At 39.9% G+C, this 26,000-nt stretch overlaps 1 protein-coding gene across 8 annotated transcripts in view; it reads left to right on the top strand.

The window, feature by feature from the left end:
- The window catches only part of LOC123767760 (terribly reduced optic lobes), a 354,074-nt gene that overhangs the window by 151,918 nt on the left and 176,156 nt on the right, over positions 1-26,000 (top strand). For 6 of the 8 annotated variants that reach the window (XM_069310630.1, XM_069310627.1, XM_069310626.1 and 3 more), the window contains 5 exons: positions 1,591-1,783; positions 3,583-3,736; positions 13,427-13,762; positions 19,598-19,725; positions 24,031-24,123. In XM_069310630.1, the coding sequence (XP_069166731.1) occupies positions 1,591-1,783; positions 3,583-3,736; positions 13,427-13,762; positions 19,598-19,725; positions 24,031-24,123 (904 nt within the window). The remainder of the gene's footprint in view (positions 1-1,590; positions 1,784-3,582; positions 3,737-13,426; positions 13,763-19,597; positions 19,726-24,030; positions 24,124-26,000) is intronic. The other 2 variants (XM_069310632.1, XM_069310631.1) reach the window with 1 other exon arrangement.

Here is a 26,000-nt window from a genome sequence, read left to right as displayed (position 1 = left end):
ACAAGTATCAAGTATCACTTGATAGTGATACTTGTATTATCGCTTGTTGAGCTATCACTTTACTAGAGATGTTGAGCTAGAGAAAACTCTAAGGTTTTCTTGACCTCATAATGTGACATTGTACATTGGCCATCATAAAATATCTTGACTCTAGGTGATGGCAGCTATTAAGGAACACCCTGAATAAACTGGAAAAAGACATGCAACCAGATGGCTTTCGGAACTTAAAAAGGAGCTACGAAGGGATGCTAGAAGTGTTAAATACACCAAAGCTAGAAGATAGAAAAAAAAGGTGATATGATCACTATTTGCAAATTAGTAACAAGAATCAACAAAATTGACAAAGAAGAATTCTTTGTCAATTTTGTCAATGAAAACTGCAACTTCAAGAACAAGAGGTTATAGACTCAAACCAAGAAAAGAAAGGTGCCAATAAAGCATTAGAAAATTTACTTTTGCAAGCAGAGTGGTAGATGGTTGGAACAAGTTAAGTGATTAGTAGTTTTAAAGCTTCATATGAGAGTCTTGGGAAGACAAGACATCACGAGCATAGCTCTCATCCTGTAATTACACACTTGGGTGGTTACCCGACTTGACTGGGATCCAACCTAAATTCATGTTCTAGCTGCCCTGTGCACTTGTGTTGCAAGTCATGCACATTGATTGCCTTCATCTAAGGTGTGCAAAACAAATGCACACTTCTCGCACCCTAAAAGGGTGTGCTACAATCTGGTTTATCTACTTGCAAGCAACTTGAATTTTCTCTCCCATATCACTTGATAGTGTATCAAAAAATTAGTCTAATTTACATGGAAACTGGTTAAAAAATTACTTTAATTACACTAAACTGAGTGTTATATCACCCAGTCTATTGGATTACAAAATATTATGGATAGATGTTTTCTAGATTTAAGAAGAATCCATTTTGATGACATAATTGAATGAATGATTGGCAATTAGTACGCATTTTAATTTAGCTTGAGATACAAGGCTGGTGGCCGGGGGTCGGTGGCTGGTGGTGAACGACCATTTCCTTTACCTGATATTTTGGAAGATTTGTCTATCGCGTAAATTGAATGGATAGAGCTTTTCTAGATTGAAGAATATATTGAGAATAAAATGTCACTTGCACACTTCTCGCTCCCTAAAAGGGTGTGCTACAATCTGGTTTATCTACTTGCAAGCAACTTGAATTTTCTCTCCCAACATTGCTTAGTTCATCATATTTGAGGTTGCACAAATCATTATAATAACTTTATATATTTAATACATTTTCTTAGTACTGTATTTATTTTTAAATATGACAAGTATTTATTGTCATGTTTATTATATGTATTATTGCTAAAGTAACCAAATAAACTCCTAATATATTAGTTGTAAGTAATAAATTATACTGCCAGGTATGCATCTCAATAGGAACTATGCTATAACGTTTCCTGCAAGACTGATTCAGTTTGTGCTTCAGTTTCCAGGAATGCATCCTTGTCATTAAATGAAGTATGCATATGTGTAATACACACACATATATTTATATTTTATTTATTGATCTTTGAATCATTCGAAGAAATCTAAGTAATCTCATCTGTTTAGGTCAGAATTTCTGAATGCTCTGTCGTTTGTGGATGCCATTCTTATTCGTGCTACTCTAAGTGATAAGATGAGTGCCACTTCCTTGAAAAATGTCATCATGGATACTGCAGTTCCTTCACGTACTGGTCAGCCGAGAGCACTAGAAATAGAACAGTGTCAGTGTCCTAATGAATATACTGGACTATCTTGTGAGGTAAATATTCTTGCACAGCTTTCTTCAACACTTTAATTTTTGACTTTGGTAGTATTTATTGATTGTGTACCACTTATCTGAAACCTGATGAATATTATTTAGCTCTAACATTCAACATTTTAATAAAAATTAATATTTATTAATAACATTATTTGCTGGCCTCTAAAAAGTAGCATGATTAAATTTCTTTTACAAGCAGATTGTCATTATCATTTATGAACATCTTATCCACTATTCCCTCTTAGCTAAACAAATTATTGCCACAAAAAAGACTTTACAACCTATGTATTACAAAAGACACCTATCACTCGGTCACATTTCTTAATGAGTATGATAAAAAATATTGATTAGGAAAATTTCCACAAGAAGCAACAAAGAGGTATTTCGCAATGCCAGCCAATATTACAAGAATAATTACATTAATCTGTGGTGGAAATAAATTTAAACAAAGAATAATATGAAGAGCAAATGGAAAAGTCTCGCATGACTTGAAAAAACGTGAACAGCAAAATAAGCAGGAGTAAAATTAATTCACAGAGTTGAAGATCCTAATATTATTGACTAGGGTAATATTGGACATTTCCTCACTATCATAAATTTTTATGAAAAAACTTTATAAGCTATTTTACTCTTACTTTGCTAATCATAATATACTAAGTTCCTGCCAGTTTGGCTTTAGACAAAAAAAAGTTGTAATGAATATGCATAATGAAAATCACAATAATGTCAGGAATCTGTCAATAAATACTGAGGCTGTCATTGGAAATGAAGCTGCACCCTTGATCACCTTCATAGTAGGCATCCTTCAATCTCGGGAGACTATGGAGTTGTGCTCTGGTTGTCAGTCTTGGTGCAGCGTCTGGTGTGACTGATGAGGCCAATCCAAGAATGGCAATCCATTCCACACCGAGCACAAACGAAGTCTGATTCTGGTCTGTCTTCTTGGCTACCGGCTTTCCTTCTGTCTTTTTGCCTCCAATTACTTGGCAAGTGACTCCTCGAACTAGGAGAGATCTTTCTGAGCAGATTGCCTCCAGGCTGATTGGTCTGCGGCCAGTGTGTTTCCCTTCACCTTAAGCACATAATAAATACCGTTTGCCTGATGTATTCGGCTCTTAACAAAAATTAATACCACTGAAGCTTCTTTGACTTTCAGAAGGCCTTCCAAACAATTATAATAACCTTTATCTGTACTACTATGGAATTTGCAGTCACCAGCTAAACTACATCTTTATCTTATCTTGGCAACATATATCGATACTGTAATTTGCTGTGAATGATACTTCATTTCCTACACTTTGGTACCTTAGTACCAAAGTGTAGGAGTACCGTAGGGCAAAGTCTGCCCTATGGTACTCCAATAAACTTTGGAGTCAGGGCAGTATACTTGCCCCTCTCCTCTTTCTCCTGTACTAGTAAAGTAAAGTAAATTTTATTCAGGAAAGTACATACATAGTTGATTTACAACCATAATGTTGGATTTATAGATAGAGCTAGTACATAAAATACCTAAAGCCACTAGTACGCATAGCGTTTCAGGCAAGGTGAACTGTACTGTACATCAACAATATACCAAATGCCTTCCAACACCTAAAGCTAATGCACTGTAACAGTGGCATAACTTTCATCTTATCGGTCACATACCCAAATGTTCTAAACCACAAAATAAGACCACCATATACTTCAACACCCACTTTTCACATCATATTAGCCATCACAGTTGCCCCAAGTGGATATAATTTATTGTTCAAATAATTGTTGTATTAAATATTTATTACAGTTTTAAGTATTTTGAACAGCAATGCAAGCCTGGCTATTACAAAGATCCTGCAACAACTCGCTGCACTCGCTGCCCTTGTAATGGTCGCGAAGAATCCTGTACCCCACTAGCAAATGGTAGTGTTAGGTGTGACTGCCTGCCAGGATATTATGGCCCCTTCTGTAGGGGATCAGGTATGAATATATTTTAATTGAATTGTTATTTTCATATTTATTAATGGTTGGTATGGGACAGCTGTTCAAAAGGTTCTTCAGTGATAAACAGATGACAATGGAGATCCAGACTTGTAAGATGTGTGTTTTCTTGAAGTTGGTAGCTAACAGCTTAAAATTGAGTAGGTTAAGAGTTGTAGTGGGAAGAGGCACATGCAGTTTAAGAAATAAATAGGTTAATGTGACACTCTTCATACAGTGATAACATAACTGGTACATAAGCAATGTTTCATTATTTTGATTACAGGGTATATAGGTATTTATGGGATACCAATATAAGACCTCATTCTTGTGCCTTTTCCTGGTTCATATATAGCATGATATAATGCAATTAATGAATAGATAACGCCTGGAGAATGTAGATAGTGCATGTTTGCCACTTGCATGACGTAGTTTATTAAATTACCTTAACAGATTAAAGTATCAAAATATAGAAAAATTTTTTTTTGCAATTTTAAGAACAGAATTTTTTATATATATACAGTATAATAAAAGTACAAAGATCATATAGTACTACAAAAATATAATCTCATAATAAAATATGTTTTGAGCTTGAGGATAGTAAGCAAATGGAAAACACTAACAAGTGAAGTGGTGGAGACAAACTCTATACACATACCCAACTAAAGGTTTAAAAACTAAATAAAACATAAACTTAAAGTTTTAAACTAAAACTTTAAATGAGCATATGACTCAAGCCAAAAGGGTTCCTGAATCATGGTTAATACTAGTTTCATGCTTGTAATTAGGACTAATGTAGAATTATGCAAAGTTATTTATTACATTGGCACAATATGGTTAGAAGACCTTATTATTTTCATGAAGTTGCCTTAAATTTATTGAAAGAATTTGTACATTCGTATATTTTAGCCAGATGAGTTTTTTTTTTTTTTTTTTTTTACAAACTTCTGACCATTGGATAGACTAACTGTCCCCACATTTTCTGTTATGTAATATTTTAGAATAGTGATATATTTTATTTGCATCAATAATAAGATGATAGTTTATGTTTGGTATATTCAGTTGAACTGTATTTATAAAACAAACGGCATTCAAACCCAAAAAGATTTTTCGGGAATTATTAACAGTTTTTTAGTTGGAAAATTTTAAATTAATTATATAATATGAAATAACTTGAATGGAGCATTTTAAGAATATTTTGTTTTACTCATCAGCTATGCAACATGATTGGCATTCTATTTTGAAATAATAATGGCATTATTGACAAATCACAATGCAATTTTTAATTAATAAAAAATCTATATTTTACTGTAATATTCTCCAAATAGAGTATAACTAAAATGTGGTAATCATAAAATGAAAATCTGCAATGACATTGATAATTTTGTAAGTTTAGATTGCAAAATACAGTATAATGCCTCTTAACCAGTTACATAAATCAACTGAGTATATGATATTTAAAGTGAAATCAGGACCATTTGCTACTGTAAATATATAGTGCAAGGTGGCAGTGTAGGGACAAAGTGCATGTTAGAGGGATGGTGATGGCTCAGCTGTTCTTTCTAGTAAATGATGCTCTTTATTGATCTACATTTGAATGTGGTCTAATTGCTCTTGGTGTCACTTAATGATTTTTGCAACAGCTAATATTTATAATTATATTTAGAATGTGTCACCGAAGATAATAGATGTCGGGAATTACTAATTTTTTATGACAAAATTAATATATAAGTTTTTTAAATGAAAATGTACTTTATAGAATATACATATTATACATACCAGAAAAATAAATATATAATTGTTGTGTGTAAAGATACATCATTTGCAGAACAAAAAATCTATATTTTATTATTGGACAGTGCGTGAAAATGCATTATTCGATTTCTTACCTTTGATAATCTTTATATGGTAAATCTTTTATGCTTGACCACATAATTACTAATGTGCCTGGTGAGTGCAACAGCTTGGAGCATTGATATATTATCTTTTCAAAAAATTTTCTTTTTATTTCTTTAAAGTTAAGGTTTTGGTACTTGAATTGATTTCTATAAATCCACCTCTTGATCCACATATTATACTTGTATATGAATTGTAACAATTGCTTGTATTATGTCGTATCCTGTAAATGTCTGTGCTCTTAGAAAAGTTATTACTTTGGGTTGAAATCCTTCATCTATTGACTTTTAAATGAGACTTTGAAACTACCATATTAGTAACATACAATATCCTTTCATTGATAATGATAGTAAAGTTTTACATGAAAATGCTTTGCAGTTTTCTTTAATGAAACTAATCATATTTTCTATATAAATTCAAATTGAATGGCGTCTTTTTCTGTGGGAGCCCCGAAGGCTCCCAGGAGCTTATCGAGCTAATGTATGTTATATTAAACCAGGATATTAGCTATGGAGTTCAGACCTACCAGGGACCATAGCCACAACCTGGCCCCTTCAGAGAGGTTTCCAGGGAGCAATGGGCCTCGAACCCCCCCCCCCCCTGTGGTTGGGTTTTTTCTTATCAGCCATCAACCGGGGTTAGCACCCAGAAAGGTAGGCATAGCAAAACAAACCCCCCACATGGTAAGAAACTAAAACAATAAACTGAACAGAGAGGTAGAAACTCCCAACAATATCAAGGAAACAAGCAAACATCACATTTTATTGCCGCGCGGCTTGTCCGCACAGCCCTTCCCTCCCCGAGAGGTGGAGGGGGGAGGGCCCTGACCTCACCGCACCGGCTGCCTAGCACTCCAGTTTATATGCTAATGTCAACCGGGACAGATGCTTCTCTGGCCTCAGTTTCCTAGGCGGTGTTTGCCTTCGTGGCGCGCTCTGCTGTGTTTTTGTGTTGGCAGTGGCCAGGTGTTCCTCATCAGTACCGGGGCTGCATGCGCTTAGGGGCTTCCTTCCCTATGTGCCCTATGAGTACTGCCCCTGCATGACAGGGTTATCTTCCCTGGGGCATTAGGGAACCATTCCCCTAGATGTTCTTGCTGCTCGGCATTTGTCTTGCCCTTGGGGCCAGCTGGGGCTTGGGGCCCTTGTTTGGCCTTGGGTAGGGACTGGTATTGTGCTGGTTAGGAAGTCAAGGTGTTGCGCGACCTGCCACCTATGCGGCAACCAGTTCCTGTTGCCTCTTGGGACGGTGTACTTTTGCAGGGTTTTTCTTGTTTTCTTTTAATTTGCCTGGTGAGGATCTGCCAGGTGTGGCTATAATACTACTGGTAGTGTTTGGGGGCCCTCTGCTAGGCCCCCATGATTGTACACGTCGCAGGGGTTTTCAGTGTTGCATCATCAGGGAGCCAGTCGGCTGAGCGGAAAGCACACTGGACTTGTGATCCTGTGGTCCCGGGTTCGATCCCGGGCACTGGCGAGAAACAATGGGCAGAGTTTCTTTCACCCTATGCCCCTGTTACCTAGCAGTAAAATAGGTACCTGGATGTTAGTCAGCTGTTACGGGCTGCTTCCTGGGGTGGAGGCCTGGTCGAGGACCGGGCCGCGGGGACACTAAAAAAGCCCCAAAATCATCTCAAGATAACATCAAGATACTCCTTGTTAGCTTTGGGTGTTTAACCGATTAGCAAAATCTTGCCCGGGCTTCCTGTAGCAGTCAGCCTACGGGCCCTGGAAAACCCTGTCAGGGCTCGGTGAACCACTGGATGTGTCTTCCGGGTTCCATCCCATCGTGTGTGGGTTCGTTGGTTGCTGTGCCCTTATCTCCAGGTGACAGTCGCTGCTTTTACCTCCGTCATGCTGCCTCTTGGGTCACTGACACCTTGACCCGGAGTCTTGCGAGTTACGTTTTCTGCTAGTTCTCCAGTACTCTCCTGATGTCCTTACTGATCAGAGTACAGGCGGCATCCGTGTTGCAAGCTTGGTTTAGGTTGCTGCAACGCGCTAGGTTGGTTCCCCATCCGGATGCCCCGGGCCCGCCCCATTTTGGTTAGGTGCTGTTCGCCCCTTTCCCTCCCTGTTCCCGGCTTCTGACCATCTGCGGGTTTCAGGGTTAGGGTGGGATTTTAGTTGGTGCTGTGACTCGGGCGGCTTTGGGGGCTGCCCTGTTCAGGTTGGGGACGGAGGTTTTCGAGCCAGTTCCTCCTGCCAAGGTTTCTGGGTCTTACCAGCGGCCTGGAGCCGGTCGGCCGAGAGGACAGCACACTGGACTTGTGATCCTGTGGTCCCGGGTTCGATCCCGGGCGCCGGCGAGAAACAATGGGCAGAGTTTCTTTCACCCTATGCCCCTGTTACCTAGCAGTAAAATAGGTACCTGGGTGTTAGTCAGCTGTTACGGGCTGCTTCCTGGGGTGGAGGCCTGGTCGAGGACCGGGCCGCAGGGACACTAAAGCCCCGAAATCATCTCAAGATAACCTCAAGATTAGGGCCCTTTCTATGCTGCCCTTCCCCTGGACTTTTCCTTTTCTTTAAGGGCAGAGGGCATGGAGGATGGCTCTGCCCCAGGGCCTCTGTTGCGGGTTCCCAAGACTGTGGGGAATGCCCGCTAGCAGTTCTGGGGCTGTTTGCCCCTGCCTAGGTTTTCTGCTTCTGGGCGGGATTTTTCGTCTCTCTTATCTGCTTACTTCCCACATTTGCTGGCATGTTTTCGGATCTATTATTGCGCTGATCATGGCTTCTTTGTTCTGGTAGCCATTTTATTTCAGATTACTTCCCTGCTTGGCCACCGGTGGTGCTGCGGTTTGTTTACCTGTGCCAGGGTGTGGGAGCTCACGTTATGGATGATTTTTTTCACCTCTTTCAGGGGTTTTACCCTCCTGTTGCCATTTCTTTGCTTTTCTGGAGTTTTATGCCTGTCTTCTGTTCATCTGGGAACACTTGGGTGTTGGTTTTTACACAAGTTTTTCCGTTTTCTGCCTGTTTTGGGTCTGGGCTCAGTGTCCCTGTCTATTTATGCTTGCTCCCACACCTTGTCCCTCAGTTTTCACTCTGTTTTGGCCTTTTCCCCCTGGGGGTTCTGTGTGGGTGCTGTGCTTTGCCCTTTTGTGGTGTATTTCCGCCGGCAAATGTGGTAGTTTGGGCTCCCCCGGGTTCGATTCTGGGTTCCTTTGGGTTCTTTGGTTTCATTCTGGAGGTTTCTTCCTCTTGTGCCCCCTTTGTGGGTTCAGGGGGCTTTGTTACTTCGTGTGTGACCCGGTTCTGCCTTCTGGGGTTCCGGGGTCTTCCTGGCTTGCAGGCTGATCTTTTTGGGTCTTGGCGCGTGTTGTGGTCGTGCCGGGGCCTTGGGTTTTTGTTGTCGAGGTGGGTTTTTTGGTGCTGTTTTTGAGCTCTTGGTGCCTTCTTCGTTCGGCAGGCATGGTGGTCTCTGCCCACCGGTCGGTGGCTTGTCCTTTTCTTTTCTTTCTCTATTTTAAATGTTTATTTTTAGTTTCCTGTGTATGTATGTTTTTATGCATTTTGTGTATGTATGTATGTATATGTGTATATATCGGTCTATATATGTGTATATATGTACATATATATCAGTTTTTTGTTTTAGTTTCTTACCATGTAGGGTTTGTTTTGTTTTACCTACCTTTCTGGGTGCCTAATCCCGGTCGATGGTCGATAAGGAAAACCCCAACCACAGAGGGGTTTTTCAGGGCCATTGCTCCCTGAAACCTCTCTGAAGGGGCCAGGTTGTGGCTCTGGTTCCTGGTAGATCTGAACTTTATAGCTAATGTCCCGGTCTAATATAACATACATTAGCCCGATAAGCTCCAGGGAGCCTCCAGGGCTCGCCCAGAAAATGACGTTTCATTAAATTCAACAGTTTTAACATGGAGGATTTGGTAATAAAGAGCAGAAAGTGCTTATAATGATTTAAAGAAATATCATGAGCGAAGTGAAATTTATATGTAGAAATGTCATACTCTAATTTTTTTATCTACTTCATGAAGAATTTGTCATCACTATTGAAGCATTATAAATGCATGACTAATATTCACATGAGAACTCTGGGACAAAGATACATGCATTTGTTACATCATTAGTAAGTGTATAATATAATGCTGTGGATTTTCATAATTTTCATAACTTTATTAAAGCTGCTGTAAAAGCATAAGTTTACATCAATATACTGTAATTTATTGAGAGTTCATAACAAAGAAATCTTCACATGCACATATACACACTGTGCCTCATAACCTCATAACCGTTATGAGGAAAGGCTGCTGGAAATGCACCTTACGACACTGGAAGACAGAAGAGTAAGGGGGGACATGATCACAACCTACAAAATCCTCAGGGGAATCGACCGGGTAAACAAGGATGAACTATTCAACACTGGTGGGACGCGAACAAGGGGACACAGGTGGAAGCTGAGTACCCAAATGAGCCACAGAGACGTTAGAAAGAACTTTTTCAGTGTCAGAGTAGTTAGTAAATGGAATGCACTAGGAAGTGATGTGGTGGAGGCTGACTCCATACACAGTTTCAAATGTAGATATGATAGAGCCCAGTAGGCTCAGGAATCTGTACACCAGTTGATTGACGGTTGAGAGGTGGGACCAAAGAGCCAGAGCTCAACCCCCGCAAGCACAATTAGGTGAGTACAATTAGGCGAGTACACTTTGGTAATTAACTGAAGGGCAAGAGCTACGAGGAGAGGTTAGAGGCATTAAATATGCCAAAACTAGAAGACAGAAGAAAAAGAGGTGATATGATCACTACATACAAAATAGTAACAGTAATTGATAAAATCGATAGGGAAGATTTCCCGAGACCTGGAACTTTAAGAACAAGAGGTCATAGATATAAACTAGCTAAACACAGATGCCGAAGAAATATAAGAAAATTCACTTTCGCAAACAGAGTGGTAGACGGTTGGAACAAGTTAGGGGAGAAGGTGGTGGAGGCCAAGACCGTCAGTAGTTTCAAAGCGTTATATGACAAAGAGTGCTGGGAAGACGGGACACCATGAGCATAGCTCTCATCCTGTAACTACACTTAGGTAATTACACTTAGGTAATTACTCACCTTGGGTTCTGAGGGAATACACACTTGAGCTATATATTCCAGCACAATTTATTTTTAACCCATCTTTACACACAGGAATTCTAGCAGATACTGTATACCGAAAAAGCCAAACATTGCTCCAATCTACACAAAAATTGGCAAAAGAGAAGACTAAATTATAGACCTGAATTGTTGACAAGCTTGTTAGTCAGATCACTAGAAACAATAATTAGAATTGAATGGGTAGAGTACCTGGAAAGAAATAACATAACAGACACACACTCTATGGCATTTGAACAGAAAGATCTGTGTAACAAATCCATTGAATTTTTATGATAGAGGCAAATAGATCTTATATAATAGAGATGGGGAGGGTTAACTGCATTTATCTAGACCAAAAAAAAAAAAACTTTTGACAGAGTTCCACACAAGATGATGATGTGGAAGCTGGTGAGATGCTGGAGGGGAGGACAGGCAGACTTCTGAGAGAATGGAAAATTTCTGACATAAAAATGAGGGCAGTATTCAGAGGCAATGTATTAGACTGGAGACATGTTACTAGTGGAGTACCACAAGGTTCAGTTCTAGCACCAGTAGTGTTCATTGTCTATATAAACGATCTACCAGAGTGGATTCCAAGTTATGTGAACATGTTTATTGGTGATGCTAGTTACTACAGAAAATAAGATACAGTACTTGGATGACTTGCCATGCCCTTCAAGATGACCTAGTTAAAATACGTGAATGGGAAACACATGCCAAATTAAATTCAATGCCACATTATGGAATATGGCATATCTTGAGATGATTTCGGGGCTTAGCGTCCCCGCGGCCCGGTCCTCGACCAGACATCCTTTTTGTTACACACACCCCAGGAAGCAGCCCACAGCAGTTGTCTAACTCCCAGGTACCTATTTACTGCTAGGTAACAGGAGCATCAGGGTGAAAGACATTTTGCCCATTTGTCTCCGCCTCCACTGAGGATCGAACCCGGAACCTCAGGACTACGAATCCTAAGCGCTGTCCACCCAGCTGTCAGGTGCCCTGACATAGACAGGCATAGGCATATACCTATGCCTATGTGCCCATGCCCCCAGGCATAGAAGAAAATGGGCCACTTGCAACTGTCATCAGAGAACCACATAAATGGCATTGGGTGAGGGGCCTAATTTATATCAATTGTCACCCACATTTCCGTGGAAATAAACATTTCATTCACCTGAATACCTGATGAACCAGGCTGTGATTCATACATCAGGCAGCAAGCAGCTGTGTCCAATAGCCTGCTTGACCAGACCACCAACCTGGACACTGTGGAGACATTGATCCTGGGAATTACCACAAGATATGGTACCCAAAGGTTTATATCAAACAAAAAGCAAATACTGTAAGGCCTCAGTAATGTGGATTCTGGTAACATGAATCTCCTAGTAATTTAAACGAATTCACATTCAAGTGTTTTACCTTTTTAACCTTTCAACCTAAATAGGTAAAAGGTTATACCAAATGAGAAACCTGAAGAAATTAGAGTTCGAGTTCTTGACTTCTCAACTAGAATAGAAATTCAGGCTGCTGAGATTTCTGCTGAACAAGATATCTGAATCAATTTTAATTAGTTCATTTTGGGTATTCCGGTAAGAAAAAAGTCTTCTTCTTGAATGTTCAGCTAATTTGAATTGAGTGGGCTGCATATGTTTTGGAATACTGAATGTAGAAAATATAGTACACACGACTGGTTAATTGAATTTTAAAGTGCCAGAGAAGAACAGGAAGAAAAGTGGAATCAGTATAGGGAGAGGACAAACCCACAAACATTACAATACTAAAACAAACACGTAACAATACACATTAGTAAGAAGTGAGACTGAAAATCTGAGAAAGAAATAGTGGACAAATCAGAACTCTGCCTATTCTATAAATTCATAAAAAACAAATTGCAAGAGAGAGGCAAAATCCAATGACTACAAATGGGAGACAGACTTGGAGATTGAAAAAAAAATGTCAAGCACTGAATGAACAGTTTCAAAGAGTGTTCATGTGGATTGAGATTTTCAGTAAACCTGCCTCAATGATGACTTTCAAACGTAATTTAGAGTAAAAATAAGTCTCGAGAGAAGTAGTAAAAACTTAAAGAACAAAATGTCATAGATTCAAGCTAAGGAATCATACATATAGAAATAAACATAAACAAGTTATCTTATTTTTCAAACATGGTGGAAATTAGACACACAAACGAGCAGAAGAGAAGTCAGGAAGAACTTCAATATAAAGAGTTCTTCACAAAGGGTGCGTGTTGGAAGAGGTTGTATAGGTTCAATTTAGTAAACAAGCTTCAAAAGTAAATTGTAACAGAACAAGAGGAATGGGAGTCATTGTATCAATTGGCCAGAGTCAAGTGTTTCATAGGTGTCACTTGAACCTGCAAGTGCCGCTAGACATGTACACTTTATCCCTCTTCCCTGTCTTCCCACTTACCCTCTTAATCACATACATTCACAATCAGTTCCACAATAAAAGTTGCATAAGATTTCCAGAATTTTCACGTAATATTCAATTGTTAGTTTTTAGGCATGTAAACGTATGCTTTTACAGTACATTTTTAAATTATGGAGTATAGACTCACTTTACAAATTAAGCTTAATCTTTTCTTATGGTAGCATTATTAACAAGTGTCTTATAACAGCATGACCTTTTTAATATTATGCTTGGGCTTGTTGATTGCATGAGTGTTGCATGTCTATAGGTCTGATGCTCGAGATTAAGCCCTTCAAGGTACTCTTCAACTGGCATGACCGTGAAGTTTATGAAAACTTCACATGTTCATACCAATCATCAGAGCCACTTCGAATTGCTTTTACACGAGAGCCAACTTTGGTTGAAGATGGTGCTCTCGGCTCCCTTACGGACACTCAAGCTCCACACATTGCTGAGGAGTATACCAATGGGGCTAAGCACTTCGCTGTCCTGCGCCTCCTTAATGGCCATAGGACTGTCACTTGCCGAGTTTATAATGCTGATAACATGGAAGTGGCCCAGATGATGTCGCAAATTTTATATGTTGGTCATTCCCGGAGATCACGTAAGTCAATGATCTTAGGTATGTATATTTTCTGTACTGATAGAAAAGTAAATTTACCTTAATATATATGCAATACAAACTTTTATATTTTATCAAGTTCCCTTTCTCTGGGGAAAACCCCCAAGTTGGCTCCCTGAAATGATGTCACTGAGATAGCTTCCTAATACCAAGGCATATCAGTCGGAGGCATTCTGTTGGCCTTCCGGAGACCAGAGCCAGAATCTGCCCCCCCCCCCCCTCTGAAGGAGCCATAGGTAGCAGGGTATTGTTACGATCACCTTCACTGGGAAATAAACCAGAAAGTAGATGAGATAATACAGCTCCCTGTCCTCTGGTTATGTTCATCCAGGTGACAGCCAAACACAGACTCTTTCATAAATTTTAATATACTGCATATTCTCAAATGTAAGGTAATATTACATACTAGAATGTGATAAATAGCTAGACCTAATGTAAGTTAGGTTCTGTTGGCCATTATTGGCATTTGCAGTACAAGAGGTGCAATTTGAGCAGAGGTCGTGAACAAAGCACTGCTCAAGAATCAGCCCGTCCTCCAAACAAAGACCCAAAAATGATTCTATGCACCTGCCAAACCCTCTGTTTATGTATGAAAAACGGTTTACACATGGCTCACAACTGATTTTGTTCGAACACTTCCGGAACAAGTGCTTCACTGACGAATTTTGTTCGAACCACAATGCTGTAAATGCTTCACCCACGTTCTACAAATACAAATAATTGCCAACAGAACCTAAATACCCAACCTAACCTATGGGCTATATAGTATATGCACAATATGCTAATATATTATAACATTAATTTATATTTGAGAAAATTCCTATTTTGAATGAACAGCAATGTAAAAATTTATGAATGCGTCTGCGGGGTCGACCACTGGATGTAATGGACTCGAGTCGAGGACGGGTTGCAAGAAGAGTGCTGGGGCCTGACAGCTGAGTGGACAGCACTCGGGATTCGCAGACCTGAGATTCCGGGTTCAATCCCCGGTGGAGGCAGAAAGAAATGGGCAGAGTTTTTCACCCTGATGCCCCTGTTTACCTAGCAGTAAATAGGTACCTGGGAGTTAGACAGCTGCTACGGGCTGCTTCCTGGGGGTATGTAACAAAAAGGAGTCCTGGTCGAGGATTGGGTCGCGAGGACGCTAAGCCCCAAAATCATCTCAAGATAACCTCAAGATGATGTTTAGGTACCTACTCATTTTCATCAAATCGGTCACTATCGGAGAAAACTCGAGCCTGAATGTACAATACACTTGCATAAACACACAAATTTTGTGCATTTATGCAAGTGTGTTGTATAGTCATGCTCGAGTTTTCTCCAATAGTGACCGATTTGATGAAAACGATCAGGTATCTCTTCTCTCTGGCATGTGCTGTTCGGCGTTGACTGTTGGGGATAAATGTCCCGGCTCTCAACCCTTTTAACAGTCGTCCATTGGTGTGGTTGGTACCGTACTGTTTATGTCAGTGTGTGGAGGTCACCACGACCCGGTTAAGGCGTATGAACACGTGAGGTGCCAGATCCAAACTGGAAGGAAGGTAATGAAAGCGGTAATTCTATCGCCCCACGACAAAACAGAACCTGTCCCTGAACACTGGATGAATCGAGACATACCAATACGCGTCCCGGAGGTCCAGAAACACCATCCAGGCACCTGGTGCCAAAAACAGCTCAACCCAAGACAGAATGATCATCTGAAAGGAGGGACAAAAGACCCAAGGGACCAGTAGGGACAAGTTCATTATGAATCGCAGATCCGCCCGGTCCCATTTCAGAACTGAAAACAGGCGAGAAACCCCCTCCAGGATGACCTGAGGGGGTTTCTGAACGCAGGGGAAGAGGTCCACCCTGAAAGCTCTGAACCTCCCAAAGAAGCAACGACCCAACTCAACTGCAGGCCAAAGGAAATGACCCAAAATGCCCATGAATTGTGGGACCAGGCGAGAACAAACAGTGCGAGCCTTTTCCCTATCGCCCCGTTGATGAGGCAAACCGCGAAAGGGCCGACCACTCCTACGAGAACCTGACCGACGCTCAGAGGAAGGGCCAGTCCCAAATCTGGCACTACTGGCTTAGGACGACTGAACGACCCTTCTGGAAGGGTTGCGCCAAGTCAGTCCCCCCCCCCACTCAACCTTCCCCCCCCCCACCAACCCCCTCCGGAGAACGAACAAAGTCCAACATAGGCCATCAACTAGATGAAGCTGCCTGCAGGAAATGCACTACCGCAGACTCTGCACACGGCATCGGACAAAAATGGGGATGAAAATCTTAAGAGCCAGGGCCCAAGATGATTCCAAAGAACGGACAAGCACCGCCTGTCGGCACGCAAGGCGAGAAGCAAAGAACAGAGACACCGGCTCCCTCAGAAATGGCGCATACAACTTCAACAAGGCAGCCGACGCTTGAGCTGCCGAAGCAAGCACACTGGACACTGGTCTGTAACCCAGCTCCTCCACACCCACCTCGAGCCAGTCTGAATACAACTCCAGCAGGGAATAGAAACGCAAGACCAAAGCCAAGTGCCCACAGGCGTGCAAATCCTCAGCCACCAAGGATGCCGAAATGGAGGGAACCTGCACGTGAAGCCGCACCTGGCCGACATCATAAGGAAGGACGGGGGCGAACAAGCACACATTGAGGTGCTCCCACTAGCCCTCCCAGGTAAACCTGAACGACCGTAGTCAACTCCCGCCATTCAAGTGCGTGGTCCGACAGAATGAATGCCAAGCACCCCAACGAAAAGAAAAGGCAGTCTGCCAGCCAGGAAGACTCCGGCACCTTGTAACACACCCAATAAGGAAAAGAGGAGCCAAACTCAAAAAAGAGGGCTTTATTATAGAGGCATAAAACTCCAAAAGGAGGGAACCGAAGAACCCAACGGAACTCGGAACCAAACCCTGGGAGGAGTTGAACTCATAACAAAATCATACAGGGAAGGGGATAGGAAAGCCCCTCCCTCTAACAACAAGCCCTGCACTGAGGGTATCAACACCCAACCAAGGTCAATTTGGACCCAAGCCCCCCCCAAAGTCAACTCCTCCCTAGCTCTGGAATCCTCCAATGTCAGGACCCGGGGCCGAGCCGTCCTCCAAACCCTCTGCCTTTGGAGAAAAAGCGGAGTCCACTGGAAAAGCAGAGATGAAGGTGACCCGCTGGTGCGACCCAAAAGCTCCGGCAGGAGTAACAGGCTTGAATGCCTCCACAACCGATTCGGAAGGGGCAATCCCCCAAACCCGCCCGAGTCTCACTACCAGTATAATCAAAGTGAGGCAGCTGCAGGGCATCTGGATAGGCAACCAACCTCGCACATTACTGCAACTTAAACCTTGCATGCAACTCTAAAGCTGCCTGCACTCAATTATCAGTCTCAGTGGACTAGGTGAATGGAGTACAAAAAACGAACACCACTCACAGGACTCCGGGTCTAAGGTGTCACTGACCCAACAGGCAGACAGTGAGTGTCACCCTGAGACAAGGGGACAGAGCAACCTTCAAACTCACACAAGGCGAGGTGGGGATTCAAAGGTCTCTTCCATCAGACCACTAAGCCCCAATGGGGGTTTTTAGGGCCCTAAGGCTGACTGTTAAGGGAAGCCCAGGTGAGGTACCGCTAACCGGTTATCCCAGAGCTACCAAGAAAACAAACTAAAAGCTGAACCCCTGTGACATGTGCAAGCACAAGGACCTAGTGGAGGTCCACCAAAATCATATAAGTTGTCCTACCACCACACCAGGCAGACCCCCACCAAGCAAATAAAAGCAAAAACAAAAGAAAAACTCTGCAAAAGCATGGTGACTCCAGGTGAACAGAACCGGTCACTATGCATATATCAGACAGCTGCACAGTACCCTGTGCCCCAGCCAGCGACGAAACTACCTCCTACCCAAGGGCAAACCGGAGTAAGAACCTTCCCAGCTGAACCCCAAGGATGGGCAGTCACCCAGCAGCGACAGAACCACACGAAGGTAGCTGCTTCTGAACGGCTGAAGGAAGTTAAGCCTAAACCGCAAAGGTAGTACTTACAGGTCACCTAGGGAAGGTAGCCCTATTCACTTGCAGCGCCAGTACTCTTGTGTTACTCCTGGCTCGCACACCACAAACACAGAGAAACAACTCTGCTAAGAAGCACTGCGCAAAGAGTGAAGCCAGAGTCGATCGACCATTCACCATCACAACAGCCTCTTGAACTGAGGAGAGTTGCTGGCGTGGAGGTCTGGGAATCCCCCATCCAGGGAAAGGGGGGGGGGGTTGCTCAGACGGATGCACGGCAGTTGTGGTGATGTCACAGCAGTAGTTTGTTTTGAAATTCCTACCTTTCTGGGTGCCTGACCTGTTAGATGGCAGACAAAGACTGCTTCCAATTACATGGGGGTGTCTTTAGGTCATTGCTCCTCATGCCTTTCTTGAGAGGGCCAGGTTCTGGCTCTGGTCCCCGATAGGCCTAGAACTCCTTCGACTGACTGTTGCCACGGTCTAATATATAGACATCAGTCCAGTATAGCTCCAGGGATCTGAAATGGGTCTCCACAGAAAAAGGAATTTTAACAAATATTTTAATTTTGGATGCCACATACGTCCCAGGCAAACATCCGCAGAGTTATTTATGGACATCAGCTACATCCCGGGAATGCGAAAGTGTTAAGTTTATATATATATATATATAAATATATATATATATATATATATATATATATATATATTTATATATATATATATATATATATATATATATATATATATATATATATATATATATATATATATAAACATATATATATAAACATATATATATATATATAATGTTTATATATATATATATATATATATATATATATATATATATAAACATTATATATATATATATATATATATATATAAACATATATATATATATATATAAACATATATATATATATATATATATATATATATATAAACATATATATATATAAACATATATATATATATATATAAACATATATATATATATATAAACATATATATATATATATGTCGTACCTAGTAGCCAGAAGGCACTTCTCGGCCTACTATGCAAGGCCCGATTTGCCTAATAAGCAAAGTTTTCCTGAAATAATATATTTTCTCTAATTTTTTTTAATGAAATGATAAAGCTACACATTTCATTATGAATGAGGTCAATTTTTTTTTATTGGAGTTAAAATTAACGTAGATATATGACCGAACCTAACCAACCCTACCTAACCTAACCTAACCTATCTCTATAGGTTAGGTTTTGTTAGGTAGCCGAAAAAGTTAGGTTAGGTTAGGTTAGGTAGGTTAGGTAGTCGAAAAAACATTAATTCATGAAAACTTAGCTTATTAGGCAAATCGGGCCTTGCATAGTAGGCTGAGAAGTGCGTTCTGGCTACTAGGTACGACATATATATATATATATGTTTATATATATATATATGTTTATATATATATATATATATGTTTATATATATATATGTTTATATATATATATATATATATATATATATATATATATATATATATGTTTATATATATATATATATATATGTTTATATATATATATATATAATGTTTTTATATATATATATATATATATATATATATATATATATATATATATATATATATATATATATATATATATATATATATATATATAATGTTTATATATATATGTTTATATATATATAATATATATATATATATATATATATATATATATATATATATAAAATAGATGAATATTATTTTTTTATATCATATGAATAAATATGACATTATACAGTCTCTAATAGCTCATTTTTTTCATTTAGAACCTCCACCTGGCAGACCTGAGCAGCCTTCTATAACTGTGACCATCTCTGAACCAAGAATCAAGGAAGTTGATCTAGGGCTTTCTGTCCGCTTCCAGTGTTCGGCTCAGTCTCTAACTGGATCGCAGGTTAGTGTTATGAAATGTATCCAGCAGAGTAATAAAGATATCTATCATAGTTACTAATATATTTTTCTTTATAATACTATGTATACATAAAGTATGTGTGCTTGTGTGCTTTCCTATTAGTACTCATCATACTTTTCATATTCTGATGCAACTACAGTGCTGCAAACCTTCTAAAGTTGCCCTTGTATCACTGTCTACTGTTTTGTCACGGGTGAGATTACATACTTCATTGAATGAGAAGGCATTGAATTGTGGTTTGTAAAACCTCTCCTCAGGCCAAAGGTTTTAAAATAGTAGAATCATGCATACCTACCTAAAACTGTTTACAATTGCATAAATATAGAGGAAACATAAAATGTTCTTCCTATAATATTGGTAATGAATGTAGAATAAGAATAAACAAAATTAGTAAAAAAAAAAATACAAGCTGATAGTATAACGAAATACGTTATGACCGAAAAATAGAAAGGTAACGTTACATAAATATTATTAGATTATTGTAAAAATTAATAAAATGTAATTGACCTCATTGATATGGTACCAGAAATATTATCACCAATCGACCAGCTAAGTTATTAATTAAAGTTCCACTCTGCTATTGAAACTGTATATGGGGTTAGCCTCCCACCTCTTCCTCTTCTAGTTTGTTCCACTTAACTTGTACAGTGAAGAAACACTTAGCTGTGCTTAGCTTAGTTAAAATATTAAAGTCTGTCCCTATTTACATTGCCTGTAACTATAAAAACTCTTTCTAATGTGATAATATCTCCTCTGGCTCTCTTTTCTGTTAAGGGGTCAGGAGCGCAATTTATCAACCTTCCTCAAACACACTCCGGAGTTAAGTGATGTTAAGTCGAGTTAAATTAAGTGGAATTAAATGGAACTGGAGTTAAGTAATTACCTAAGTGTAATTACCTAAGTGTAGTTACAGGATGAGAGCTACGCTCGTGGTGTCCCGTCTTCCCAGCACTCTTTGTCATATAACGCTTTGAAATTACTGACGGTTTTGGCCTCCACCACCTTCTCACCTAACTTGTTCCAACCGTCTACCACTGTTTGCGAAAGTGAATTTTCTTATATTTCTCTGGCAGCTTTGTTTCGTTAGTTTAAATCTATGACTTGTTCTTGAAGTTTCGGGTCTCAGGAATTCTTCCCTATCAATTTTATAGAGTTATGTTACTATTTTGTACGTAGTGATCATATCGCCTCTTTTTCTTCTATCTTCTAGTTTTTGCATATTTAATGCCTCTAACCTCTCCTCGTAGCTCTTGTCCTTCAGTTTTGGAGGCCACTTAGTGGCATGTCTTTGCACCTTTTCCAGTTTGTTGATGTGCTTCTTAAGATATGGGCACCATACAACCGCTGCATATTCCAGCTTTGGTCTAACAAAAGTCGTGAACAATTTCTTTAGTACTTCTCCATCCATGTATTTAAAGCAATTCTGAAGTTAGAAAGTGTAGCATAGGCTCCTCGCACAATGTTCTTAATGTGGTCCTCAGGTGACAGTTTTCTATATAGAACCACCCCCTAGATCCATTTCTTTGTCAGAATTCTTTAAAGATTTCTCACATAATTATAAGTTGTGTGGGGTCTATGTTCTCCAATTCCACATTCCATAACATGGCATTTATGTACAAGAATGTAACAACTCTTGTATATATCTCAAAAAAAAAATTCACATTAAATTCCATTTGCCAAGTGGTGCTCCATATACTTTTGTCCAGGTCCTCTTGAAGGGCATGACAATCGTCTAGGTTTCTTATCTTCCCTATTATCTTAGCATCATCAGCAAGCATATTCATATAATTCTATATTCCATCTGGTAGATCTTTTATGTAGACAATGAACATTACCGGTGCAAGAACTGAACCCTGTGGTACTCCACGTGTGACATTCCTCCAATCCGATACATTGCCTCTGATTACGGCCCTCATTTTTCTATCAGGAAATTTTTCATCCATGTTAGCTTACCTGTCACCCCTCCAATATGTTCCAGTTTCCAGAACAACCTCTTATGAGGAACTTTGTCAAAAGCCTTTTTTAGATCCTGATAGATGCAGTCAACCCAACCATCTCTTTCCTGTAAAATCTCTGTGGCTCTATCATAGAAACTGAGGAAATTCGTTACACAGGATCTTCCAGATCGAAAACCATACTCTCTGTGTGATACTATATCGTTTTTCTCCATGTGTTCTACCCATTTAGTTTTAATTATTTTTTCCAATATTTTGACTAATACACTTGTCAATGATATAGGTCTATAATTGAGGGGGTCTTCCCTGCTGCCACTTTTGTAGATTGGAACTATGTTAGCCTTTTTCCACACATCAGGTACATCTCTTGTACACAGTGATTCCTGAAAAATCTGTTGAAGTGGAATGCTGAGCTCAGGTGCACATTCTCTCAGAACCCATGGTGAAACTCCATCTGAACCAACTGCTTTGTTCTTACTTAGCTCCAAGAGCATTTTTTCCACTTCATCTCTAGACACCTCTATGTGCTCTATGTTGTTCTCGGGAATTCTTATTGTGTCTGGTTCCCTGAAGATTTCATTTTGTTCAAACACACTTTGGAACTTTTCGTTTAATGTTTCACACATTTCCTTTTCATTTTCCGTGAATCTATTTCCCATTTTCAACTTCTGAATATTATCCTTTACCTGCAATTTGTTGTTTATGAATTTACAGAATAGACCTGGTTCTGTTTTACATTTGTCTGGAATCCCTTTTTCAAAATTTCTTTCTGCCTCTCTCCTCACTGCCGTGTAGTTATTTCTCACATCTTTGTATCGCTGGTATGTTTGGGGGTTTGGCCTCTTCCTGTATTGATTCCATTTTTGTGTATTTTGGTCTCTGGCCCCTTTTGCAATTTCTGTCAAACCCATCTTGTTTCCTAGTTCTGCATCTCTGCTTTGGTATAAATTTTTTTGTGCCTTCATCATATATATCACAGAGCTTGACATACATCTCATTTACTTCATGTCCTAACAGCAAGTCTTTCCAGTCAAATTCCTTAAAGAAATGTCTGAGTTCCCCATAATAACCTCTCCTGGAATCAGGCTTTTCAACTGCTTCAACCTCATTTTCTTCCAGATTATAACACACTGCATACCTTATTCCCAAAATGATATGGTTATTTTTACCCAAGGGAGGGAGGTACTGAATGTCAAATCTCTCTTTCTTTCCTGGTAAATATCAAATCCAGCATGGAGGGGAACATCCTCTTCCCTCATCCTCGTAACTTGTTTAACATGTTAAAACATGAATGTTTCCAGGATTAGGTTTATAAATCTACAAGTCCAAAACTCCTCTGTTCTAACTTCATATGCCTTCCCAGTCTATGGATTTCAAGTTGAAGTCGCCGACTACCAACAGTCGTGATCTATCTTTATCAACTCTTGCTACAATCTCTCTCATTATTGTTATAAGACCCTCTCATTTATTATCCCGCGCCTTCTGTGACCATGTGTTGCATGTGGACTATATGCATTTATGATCTTTAGTGTATCATCCTTATTTCAGATCTCTAGTGCTATTATGTCAACTGCTCGTGGATTGGCAATCATTATTTCATTTACCTTTAGGTGTTCTTTCACCAGCACAGCAAAGCCACCACCTTTCCTAATTTTTCTGTCCCATCTCCAGACTGAGTAGCCCCTTGGGAATATTACCTCATTTAAAATATCATCATCAAGTTTTGTCTCCGTGAGTGCAACAATGTCTCAACCTCCCCCTCCCTGGCAGGGGGACGGAGGGGTCCCAGACCTCCACGCCGGCAACTCTCCTCAGTTCAGAGGCTGAGTATCAAAAACGTGAAAACCCTCCGACCGGAGGGAGAGAGAGATGCCTCCCTCCCTCCCATTCACCGCTGGTTTTATTAAGTAGAATTTTTAAAGTCTAGCATTATGAAGGTCAAACATGAGCCTGAATCTAAATTTTTCTGGATTCTAGATTTTGGTTACCAGGATGGTTTCATAACATAAAGTGTAACTTTTCTATGTACTTTCATTTATCAAATATCGGTTGTGTGTATACTCGACCTTCAGGAAAACTATGTCCATATGCAGTTCTAATGTTCAGCACTATTTCAAAGTATTTAATAAGGTTTGGGGTGCTGCTACTTGCTGCTGTCTGTGGCAACAATGCTAAGTCCAAAAATAATGATTATACAGCATAATTTTCCTTATTTATTGCATTGGGCTGCTGGTAAAGTGTCCTCTCCTGTGTCCTCTGTGCAAGGATCATGAGAGCCAAGCAGGTAACGCAGGATGATATATGATATTTTTTCCTTGCATGTGATTTACAGAATCGTTTGTCTGTCACTTGGAGCAAGGCTGGTGGTGAGCTGCCATTTGGAAGAGCCATAGACAATCGCCAAGGCCTTCTTGAAATTAATCCGGTAATGTAAAATGTGTATTTGCTTTTTAAGCTAAAATTATTTAATTTGTTTTTGATCATATTATGTACATAGCCTGCTGATTTCTTTATTTGCATTAACCACTGTGATGCGCCGAGTTTATTGTGAAATTCCCCGTGTGCATGAAATCAAGTGTTCCCATAAAAATCTTTTTTCTTCGTAAAATGATAAATTCCCTTCACATGTCTATGTAAAAATAAATTCTAAATTCCACTTACTTTGGCTGTCGGGACGTGGACAAGGTGTGCTGTGACGTCATCAGGGGCTAGTTATCCTTGTGTAACATGCCCAGACATTGTCGCACAGGCCATTCAAGCACCGGGTGTTGCCACAAATATATTTTCAATTATTTGTTCTATATATTTCCAATGCAGTTTTATTTTTTTATTTTTTATCATATATGATGCATATATGTGTCCTTTACAATACACATACTGTACAGTAGAATGTTTATAATGTCCCATGGGACTGTGATACATGTGTCAGTAATGTGTCCACAATAAATGTTTATTGTGACAATATTACTTGTTAAAATTCACTAAAATTACAATATGTACAGTTTCACACACTATTTACACAGTAACACACTGTATTACACACTCAGTACTTCGGAAGTGAGTAATAATCAATGAAGTAGTCCATGGTAAACAGCGTGACTTCGCTCTCGTTGCACCAGGTACAGATAGATTTTTCCTTCAGTTTCTTCATTCTGTGTGCTTGCAAATAACACACTCTTGTACACCCTTGGCTTTAGCACTTGTAGGTGGTATGTAGCCAAGCTTGTAAAGTGTAAGGTAGTCTTGAAAAGATTATAGGAAAAAATCAATTTGTAAGGTAGTCTTGATAAGATCGCTTTGTAAGGTCCCACGTAGGAAGAGATTCAGCCAGCCTCGAAGAGTGTCTGTCAGTCAAGAAGAGATTCAGCTATTCTTGAAAATATCTATGGAAAACACCACCATGGAAGCCATTAACACTGTTCGTCTATGCTACTTGTATCAGATGCATCATCACTGAGTGCAGAAAACGATTCATCTATGTATTATCTATATAAATTGGAGATAGCATAGGTGGGCAAGGGTGGCACTCAGAGCTGCAACTGGATACACTTGCTGTATAGTCCTCATAGGTGCCGTATCACTGACAACCGACCTTTGTGTTAGGTCCTTGTTGTGCCTACTTCATCAATTTTATGACCCTTATGTTCTTCAAACAATAAGGTTTGAATTTCACTGACAGAGCGCGATCTTTCAGCACCGTGTCGGACAGGTGTTTGGGAGCCAGAGGCGCATGCGCCATTCATAGTTGGTCACTCGGTACTAACCCAGCCAGCAGCCCTAGGGCATTTTGGAATTTTTTTTCCAAGATGGCTGCTCTCACTGGGGGTCTTAAGAGTCCATTTCGTACACAACCGCGCGCACATTTAGAATGGGGTACGAAAAAATCAACGAGTTTTCTCGGTTGGCGCAGTTTTCCATCGACCGAGACTACTCGGTTGGCGCAGTTCAGTGGTTAATCAAGAAATTGTTTGGCCTGTTAGAGCAGGTATTCTGTGGATCCTTAAAAGTTTTAATTATTTTAAATATTATATTTTAAAGCCTTTCAAGGTCTTAATCCTTTTGTGACCCAGGCAGTCCTCCAAAATTTGAGCCTGTTGTACATGGGTGGTCTAAACAGACATCCATGTATCTCAGATCTCAATTTTCCATCATAAAAAACTCCTATTTGTTCAGGGTGAGATACTAGTATCAGGTCCTCAAAGGGTACATGTATCGATAAATTCTCTACAATTCAACAGTAGAGCTGTCATGTGTTACAGGTTGAAAGAGATATAAACAAGGGTTTTGTATATACCAACATGA

The sequence above is a fragment of the Procambarus clarkii genome, chromosome 67 (assembly GCF_040958095.1).
Source record: "Procambarus clarkii isolate CNS0578487 chromosome 67, FALCON_Pclarkii_2.0, whole genome shotgun sequence".
Taxonomy (NCBI): Eukaryota; Metazoa; Arthropoda; class Malacostraca; order Decapoda; family Cambaridae; genus Procambarus; species Procambarus clarkii.
The sequence above is the reverse complement of the archived record's forward strand: the minus strand, read 5'-3'. Positions and strand labels throughout refer to the sequence as shown.